This window comes from Gasterosteus aculeatus, chromosome 8, assembly GCF_964276395.1.
Source record: "Gasterosteus aculeatus chromosome 8, fGasAcu3.hap1.1, whole genome shotgun sequence".
Lineage (NCBI taxonomy): Eukaryota > Metazoa > Chordata > Actinopteri > Perciformes > Gasterosteidae > Gasterosteus > Gasterosteus aculeatus.
This window is the reverse complement of record NC_135695.1, coordinates 20,335,573-20,344,146: the sequence shown is the minus strand read 5'-3', so window position 1 is coordinate 20,344,146 and position 8,574 is coordinate 20,335,573. Positions and strand designations below refer to the sequence as shown.

The 8,574-nt window shown below is 44.3% G+C and overlaps 2 protein-coding genes across 2 annotated transcripts; one reads left to right on the top strand and one right to left on the bottom strand.

The window, feature by feature from the left end:
- Positions 1–2,451: 2,451 nt before the first annotated feature.
- LOC120823543 (phospholipid hydroperoxide glutathione peroxidase-like) lies at positions 2,452–8,497 on the bottom strand. The gene is made up of 7 exons (XM_078108663.1): positions 8,393–8,497; positions 4,007–4,101; positions 3,693–3,837; positions 3,336–3,487; positions 3,217–3,241; positions 2,954–3,013; positions 2,452–2,798 (listed from the first exon to the last, which is right to left on the bottom strand). The coding sequence occupies exons 3-7, from the start codon at positions 3,759–3,761 to the stop codon at positions 2,766–2,768; spliced, it is 339 nt and encodes a 112-aa protein (XP_077964789.1). The 5' UTR covers positions 3,762–3,837; positions 4,007–4,101; positions 8,393–8,497; the 3' UTR covers positions 2,452–2,765.
- On the top strand, positions 4,235–8,036 carry LOC120823540 (DNA-directed RNA polymerases I, II, and III subunit RPABC1). The gene is made up of 8 exons (XM_040183605.2): positions 4,235–4,472; positions 5,144–5,318; positions 6,341–6,456; positions 6,586–6,666; positions 6,752–6,810; positions 6,963–7,041; positions 7,596–7,667; positions 7,908–8,036. The coding sequence occupies exons 1-7, from the start codon at positions 4,416–4,418 to the stop codon at positions 7,659–7,661; spliced, it is 633 nt and encodes a 210-aa protein (XP_040039539.1). The 5' UTR covers positions 4,235–4,415; the 3' UTR covers positions 7,662–7,667; positions 7,908–8,036.
- Positions 8,498–8,574: the final 77 nt, after the last annotated feature.

The window sequence follows — 8,574 nt, the reverse complement described above, 5'->3', positions numbered from 1 at the left end:
AACAGATTAGCTCAAAATGAGCTTTAGCTCCCTCTGCAGGTGGCCGGGGGAATGAAGGGTGGACCCGCTACCCGGAGCTCAGCGCGTCAAGCTGATCTGGAGGGTCGCTGGATGGTTTGTTGTCATTACGCACCAAAGGGGACGCACGAGGATGCACTTGTTATCCCATTAATATAAATAGTTATATTTAAGTTATATTTACATTTATATTTAAAATTTATATTTACATGTAACATTTATATTTGTATTTAACATTTACATTTAGATGGGCGGCACAGTGGTGTGGTGGTTAGCACTGTCGCCTCACAGCAAAAAGGTCCTGGGTTCAGCGCTGCTCAGTGGCCTTTCTATGTGGAGTCTGCATGTTCTCCCCCTGTCTGAGTGGGTTCTCTGTGGGTACTCCGGCTTCCTCCCACAGTCCAAAGACATGCTCTGGGGATCAGCTTAATTGGGGACTTTAAATTGCCTGCAGGTGTGTGAATGGTTGTTTGTCTCTGTGTAGCCCTGCGATTGGCTGGTGACCAATCCAGGGTGTACCTTGTCTATCGCCCAAAGTTGGCTGGGATAGACTCCAGCCCTGTGTGCAGGATAAGCGTTTTGACGATTTAGATGAAACATTTATATTATTTAACAACTTTGTGTTACTGCCAAACAATATCCTTTGAAAAGTTATTGCATGAATTTACAGGAATATCTCTCTAAATGTTTGAAAAATGGTTAGGGTTAGGGTTAGGGTTTGACCATGTCCTGGATGTAAGCTGGACCCGATCCATTCACAGCATGGTACGTGAGTACCAGTGTTTTGAACTGGATGCGGGCCACCACCAGTAGCCAGTGAAGAGAGCGGAGCAGTGGAGTAGTGTGGGAGAATTTCGGAAGGTTTGAGACCTGCATTCTGGATGAGCTGCAGAGGTTGAATGGCGGTAACGGGGAGACCTGCCAGGAGCGAGTTGCAGTAGTCCAGGCGGGAGATGACAAGCACCTGAACCAGTACCTGCACTACCTTCTGAGTGAGAAGGGGACGTATTCTCCTGATGTTGTAGAGCGTGTCTCTACAGGATCGCATTGGCGCAGTGATGTTGGGAGTCAGGGAGAGTTGGCTGTCAAGTGTCACGCCGAGCTTCCTAGCGGTTAAAGTGGGCGTTAGCACGGAGTTGCCAAAGTTGACTGCCAAGTCCTGGGTCGGAGAATCTTTTCCCGGATCTTTTCCCTGATTTTCAGATGGTGAGCGGACATCTACTGAGTCAGACAGGCAGAGATCCGTGCCGCCACCTGGGTGTCCGAGTGAGGGAAGGAGAGAATTAGTTGGGTGTCATCGGCATAGCTGTGGCAGGAGATGCCATGCGAATAAATGACCGCGCCAAAAGAGTTGGTGTAGAGCGAGAAGAGGAGGGTATCCAGGACGGAACCCTGAGGACCTCCAGTAGTAAGAGGACAAGGTTCCGACACAGATCCTCGCCAGGTTACTCGGTCGGTGCTGCCGTCAAAGTATTACGAGAGAAGGGAGTGAGCAGAGCCTGAGACACCAAGCGCCAAGTTGTTTTCTTCAGAAGGGTTGAGGGTGGGTTTCTTCAGGAGCGGGTTAACTCGTGCCTCCTTCAGAGAATTGGGAAAACAGCCAGATAACAGAGCAGTGTTGATGAGGCAGGTGAGGATAGGAAGAAGGTCAGGAACGATAGATTGTAGAAGATGTGATGGAATGGGGTTAAGAGGGAAAGTGGTCAGACGGGCAGAGGTTACTAGGGTAAGAATTTGGTTAGGAGACAGAAGGGGGAAAGAGGAAAGTGAGGGCGATAGAGGTGAAGTCAGTGGGACGCAAGTAGGAGGTGGATTTGAGAAAGAGGAGCGTATGTCAGCTATTTTCTTGGTAAAGTAGTTGACAAAGTCTCCATGGAAGAAGGGTGGAGGAGGACTAGGGTGTCCGAGGAGGTTGGAGAAGATCGAAAAGAGTTTTTGGGGTTAGAAAATGAAGATTCAATTCTGGATTGGTAGAAAGAGCGTTTGGCAGCCAGACACAGAGCCGGAGGGGATTTGCCAGTCCGTGGTGTCGAAAGAGGGCAGAGAGAGTCGAGAGAGGAGGAAAGAGTTGAGAGAAGAGTCACAGCAGCAGGGTTCCAATGCAAGAGTGAGAAGGAGTCAGAAGAAGGGAGAGCTGATAGAACAGAGGATGCCAGGGAGGAAGGAGAGAGGGAGCGAATGTTGCGATGAACAGGTACAGAGTCAGTTGATGGGGGAGGGTCGTTAGTTATAGAGAGTGGGAGAGAGTAAGAGATGAATAAGTGGTCAGACACATGGTCAAGTGGTGTTAGTGGTAGAGCAGTTTCTGGTGAAGATGTAGTCAAGGTGATTGCCGGCTTTGTGAGTCGGAGGAGAGACACATCTATTCTACAGGCAACCCCCGTATAATACCTTATTATTTAATTTAAAAAGACAATAAAGGCACAAATAACATTCAAGCTAAATATAGTGCATTTTATTATGAAAACAATGCAGAATATTCTACTAAAAGGGTTCATTGTTTCATGGTTTTAGGGATCGTTTCTCTTTCTCTCCGGAGCAGTGAGTGAACGCACGCTTGGTAATCCTCCCAGGAGGTTTGCACGCCATTTTCATCAGGTCTCCTCTGCCCGCCACGCGGGTTTATGAGGAAACCGTCACTGGTTCTGGGGGGAAGCAAACTGTGTCCATCAGTTCTCGGAGAGCCGGAGAAAGGAGCGAAAGGGAGGGAAGATCACCGGGTGAGGAGGGAGTCCTCCGTGGGGCGGTTACAAGTATTTGGGAAGATCTTTCTCTACCACCTGGAAGGAAAGCAAAGGCAGAACATTAGTCAGACCATGCAAATCATTTTTGCATGTTTTTTAATGTTACAACAGGAGACACATAGGAAACATTTAAAACCAGTAAAGGTACACAAGAGTGCTATAGTCACGATAAATACACATGTAGTACGTACACTTGGATCATCCAGGGGCCCGTATCTCTTCATCACCTGACCCTCTCTGTTGATCAAAAACTAAGGAGGAAGACGAAAAAGAGGAAACTCAAACACATGGAATTTATGAATGAAGAGATTATTTCTGTTTTTCTTTTAGAGTCAAACAAATGTTGGAAGCATTTAAGCATTTACAGGCTTCTTCCAGGAAGTATTATGTACTCATGATAGTAAACACAATTTAGTCACATAGATACAATAAATAACACATGAAGCTTATTTACCTTGGTGAAATTCCACTTGATACTACTGCAGAAATGAAAACAAATCACATGTTAAAGCATCGCTGTGTTAAAAGGCGTCACCACGGCTTAAATAAACGCGTTGTGAGATCCACACGTACTTTCCCATGAAGCCTTTCCCGTTGGGCTGGTCCTTGAGCCACTTCCACAGAGGGTGAGCCGTGGGCCCGTTCACTTCGATCTTGCTGAAGATGTCGAACCGAGCGTTGTAGGACTGTGCAAGCTGCTTGATTTGAGTTTCATTGTCGGGCTCCTTCAAAATAAAACAAGTTGACAGATATAATCGAGCAGATCAGCACCATTAATGCTGGTTTATTATGTCTGAATAAGACAATGCTGATGAAACAACAACAACAACAAAGTGTTTTGTGATTAAAATCTAGATAACACAGTAATCTAATTGTATTTTGTAGCAACACACAATGGCATGTTATTCCTTGATTGAATCACTCATTTACCCCGTTCCCAAACTGGTTGGTAGGGAAGGCGAGGATGTGTAGACCTCTCTCAGAGTATGTAGCGTGCATCGCCGCAAACTGAGAGTAGTTCAACGGGGTTTTACCTCATTTAGAGGCAACGTTGGTGATGATGACGACGTCCCCCCTGAAAATACAAAGACACACGCGTCCCGGTGGGCTAATGGAATGGAAGGCTGCAGCAAATTTAGGGGTTATATACATATATCCTTATTATGTAACAACTGTTGATACACATATTTATGTTGTTTCATGCCATTGATGTCACATTAATACAAAAAAGAAGATAGATTTACTTGTATTTTTAGAGGGAAACCAAGTTGCCATCAATATCTGTGGCAGAGAAGTCATAAATCGATGTGGCCGTCTGCCAGTCCTCTGTTGGAGCAGACTGTGAGGAAAGACAAGAAACTTGAGTGGTGGGAACTTCAATCCAACAAATCTCACACATAATAAATACTTGAAAATAAACATCCATTCAGTTGAACCCAATGGGACTCTGTTCCTCAAAGCAACGCACGCTTGGTGATCCTCCCCAGGAGGAAAAAAAATCCTCGTGAAACTCCACCCACACGCTTGGTGTGACGTCATCAGATTGCGCCGATCAACTGAAACGTGCGTCGCGTCGTCCGCAGCGGCGAAGCTGATAAGTTACAGTAAACAATATTTAGATAAAAACTACACAAGTGAAACATTTGAGACAATATGGACGACGAAGAGGAAACCTACAGGCTTTGGAAGATTCGTAAGACCATCATGCAGGTCCGTTATGTGTTCATGTGTGTCTTCCTTAGCATGCTATTAGCATGTGGCTGAGACAAACAAACGGTTACGCGCTGTGATTTTGCCGTCTGTGTGAGTTAGTTTGTGGGTCGAGCAGCAATTTGTTCCTCGCTGTGTACCGTTAGTTGTTTTGTAAATCGTCCCGTACAAGTTCCTCTTGCTTTGCAGCACCAGTTCGTTGAGTCTTTCAGGAAGCACTAACATACTCTCAATATATATAAACAAGCGGGTGTGTCTTGCTTCTCTGTGATTGTAGTTCGGACTCGTCTCGTTACAATCTGTCTGGCAGTGAAAATAATCCTTTTTTTGAGTCGATCTGGTTTTAATCATTAAAATCCAGCTGATGTATTATGTTGAATGCAGCGTTCAGCTGTGTTGATTTATCCTGGCACGCTTCCTGCTGTTTGATGCAATTACTTCTTTCAAGAGGTTTTAACTTAAATGATTGATACCTACTGCTGCAAAAATGCGTTTTTAAACTGTTTTTTCACATCAAAAACATTTAAAAATGTCTTACAGGCAGGAATTAACTGAACCTCGTTGAAGGTGGTTCACCACACTGGGAGTAGATCTTCCTGAGCATTCTAGTTTGTCCCATTATGACTTGTAAACGTGATTGTTAAAGGGCGGTCTCACCTGTCCACCCTCAGCTGTGCCATGACAGAGGTTACCTGGTGACACAGGACGAGTTGGACCAGACGCTGGATGAGTTCAAGAGTCAGTTCGGAGACAAGCCCAGCGAGGGTCGCCCCAGGCGCACGGACCTCACCGTGCTGGTGGCGCACAACGACGACCCCACCGACCAGATGTTCATTTTCTTTCCTGGTAGGTTGATGCCTATTATAAGGCGGCTGGATGAAATCCAGCGTTCTGATTGGTCGAGAGCGAGTCACGGGGGTTACGTTATTATGGGGCGCCGTTTGTAAAATGTTGCACGTTCTAAAAACCTGCGCAGTGTAGTTTTGCTACATTTAGCATCATGTGAACACAAAAGCACGACAATATTCACATGGCACCCTTTCAAACATTTACAGAGAAATTCATGCAATAACTTTTCCAATGAAGTAATGTTTGGCAGTAACACAAAGTTGTTAAATAATATAAATGTTAAATGTAAATGTTAAATGGAACGTCACGCAACCTCCCTCCTTGACCGGACCATCGGCGAGGATTTGACTTCGACGGCGGCGGTGGGGGGGGGCGCACAGGATGGTCTATACCCCTATACTCTCGCCGCAGCATGAATTACCATAAATATTGTAATGTTCAGTCGTCAAGTCTGATATGTAGAGTGAACATTTAACATTTAGATCTACATATAACATTTAGATTTAGCATTTACATTTACATTTAACGTTTATATTTTTTTAACAACTTTGTGTTACTGCCAAACATTCTTGGAAAAGTTATTAATAACTTAATGAACGTTATTCTGGCGGTGAATTGCTCTGCAACACACGCAAGACTTTTAGAGCCATGAATTGAAACGAGTGCGCCGACCCAACGGTGCGTAAAGACGCAGAAGCAGAAGCATGCGCCGGCCTTTAGGGGACGGTTTTCTCTCTAAGCTACTGAAATGGGATACACAATGTTCGGGGGCTAAAACTATTTTGTGCTGAAGGGCAGCTATTTACTTACTATTTCTAATTCGATGGTTGCTGCGCCGCGTCGGGCCTAACAACGCCCCCGAACTGTTACATTATTGGACAATAGAGCCTCTCGTACCTTATTGCTTTATTAATACACACACGGGGGACTATCAGTCCTTCGCTTACCGAAAAATGAAAAGACAAATTGTCCTTGGATCTAAAAACGAGACCACTGTATAATGTTTCTTCCCTCTTCAGAGGAGCCCAAGGTGGGAATCAAGACGATCAAGATGTACTGTCAGAGGATGCAGGAGGAGAACATCACACGAGCCATCATCGTTGTCCAGATGGGCATGACGCCGTCAGCCAAACAGGTAAACACCCTCATCCTCTATTAACGGTTCTCAATTGTCTCTCTCAATAATTCGGCGATCATCTTTTAGTATTTGTGCTTTCTTTCTCACTCTCTTGGTAACCATATTTAACTAAATGTCTCCTTGCAGTCTCTTGTTGACATGGCACCCAAATACATATTGGAACAGTTCCTCCAGCAGGAGCTGCTCATTAACATCACAGAGCACGAGGTAAACGACGCGCTGTTTTGAGATCTCGTCGACCCCGCTGATAGGATTGCATTTGTTGTTTTTGATCTGTTGTTTTGTCTTTCAGCTTGTTCCAGAACACATCGTTATGACGAAAGAGGAAGTGGTTGAACTTCTGGGCAGATAGTATCCTCACGCATACGGCACTATTTAGAGTAATGTTTAGAGATGCAGGAAGTGCACTCTCCATTTCCCCAAAGACCCCCATCAAGGTGTATTTAGTGTCCTAATCAGACCCGACTCTATTTGTTAGCCTTCTTTAACATTTTTTACTTCAGCAAATTAAAGGAAAGTCAGTTGCCGAGGATTCAGGCCGGTGACCCTGTGGCTCGATACTTTGGCTTGAAAAGAGGACAGGTAACTCATCAAAAAACACTTGATTTAAGATGTTTTTCTTCCAATATGTTTCCAAATCATACATTTTACAAAGTACATTTTATAATCCTGAATTTGATTGGTGGCCAAAGCTAAAAACAATAAACAAGACACGGTTTGTTTGAACATACACGGAAGGGATTTGCATGTAATATGTGATAACAGATGGAATTTAAATGAACTGCTAACCGAATACGGGAAGCATGGAACTGGAGATCCTGGTCATTAAGGCTGGCGCATGCGTCGACGCACTCGTTTCAATTCATGGTTCTGCGTGTGTTGCAGAACAGGCGGAGTGACGTGTTTTTGTTGAAGACGACCTAGAGAGTCACGTCTCTTTATTTATTATAGACTTTATTGCCCCGTGCATCGCCACTGCTGCTTTTCATCACGGACACATTTGTCCCGTATTTTCCTCCACAACTTTGTGTGAAAAGCGACGCAAGGGGGTCTTGCGTCTCCGTCGCCCTGAAAACGCAGAAGCATAAACTAGGCTTTACAGTCTAAAACTATATTTCTTTCAAAAACCTTTGCAGGTGGTGAAGATCATCAGACCCAGTGAAACAGCGGGGAGGTACATCACATACAGACTGGTGCAGTGACAGACGGTGAGTGAGTTACGCACAAAAAGGTTTACCGGTCACACTGCTAAAATCCCATCAGTGTTTGGTTCTCCTCGCCGTTCCTACATGTCCCAGGATGCATTGCACGCAAGCTGTTAGGTTGGCCCTCAATCCAGCAGCAGCGTACTTTCTTGGAAAAAATATAGGAAATTGACCATCAAGGCATCGGACATCCTCGGATGTGTGATGCTTTTTATAAAACATGTTTTGTATGTTTCTTTCCAGATTATTTCCTTATTGAGCAACATTGGAGGACCAGTGAAAATTACGACGTGACATATTCTTTCTGCTTTTGAGTTCTTTAAATTGTGGTTTCTATTTGTAATGATTTTGTAAAATAAACTATTCAAAATATAGATTTTTCTTTCTAATGTGGAAGTTAAAGGTCTGAACGGTGCATTGAGTGAAGCTTCTGCGCTTGTAGAATGATGGTGGCAACTTTAAATGACTCCATATGCAAAATATACACCGTCCGTTCTACGGCAACAATTCTATTAAAATTCTGATTTTTCTTTCTAATGTGGAAGTTAAAGGTCTGAACGGTGCGTTGAGTGAAGCTTCTGCGCGTGTAGAACAATGGTGGCAACTCTGAATGACTCCATATGCAAAATATACACCGTCTGTTCTACGGTAACAATTACAGGTGATCATACACTAAACTTTAACTGATCCCCATAAACACAACTACCTATAATGGTTTCAGAACCTACCTTCCGCTTTCTTTTAAAGGCCATGTTGTCTCCGCTGCAGACGGGAGCTTTGACTGCTTGTTGAGCTTCAGATCTTCACTAAAACCCTCCCAGGGAAGTGAGCACGTCTCTTTTCAGTGGCAGCAACTAATTTGATTATTTAGGTTCCTGCTCACCTTTGCTTCCTCGTATTGAATGTAAAA

Coding starts and splice junctions, on each gene's coding strand:
- LOC120823543 (XM_078108663.1), bottom strand. CDS start 3,761: ATGCACGCTACATACTCTGAGAGAGGTCTACACATCCTCGCCTTCCCT. Junction 3,488..3,692: donor CCAACCAGTTTGGGAACGGG/GTAAATGAGTGA, acceptor TTTATTTTGAAG/GAGCCCGACAATGAAACTCA. Junction 3,014..3,216: donor TCAAGTGGAATTTCACCAAG/GTAAATAAGCTT, acceptor CTTCCTCCTTAG/TTTTTGATCAACAGAGAGGG.
- LOC120823540 (XM_040183605.2), top strand. CDS start 4,416: ATGGACGACGAAGAGGAAACCTACAGGCTTTGGAAGATTCGTAAGACC. Junction 6,811..6,962: donor GTTGAACTTCTGGGCAGATA/GTATCCTCACGC, acceptor TTTTTACTTCAG/CAAATTAAAGGAAAGTCAGT. Junction 7,042..7,595: donor TTGGCTTGAAAAGAGGACAG/GTAACTCATCAA, acceptor AAACCTTTGCAG/GTGGTGAAGATCATCAGACC.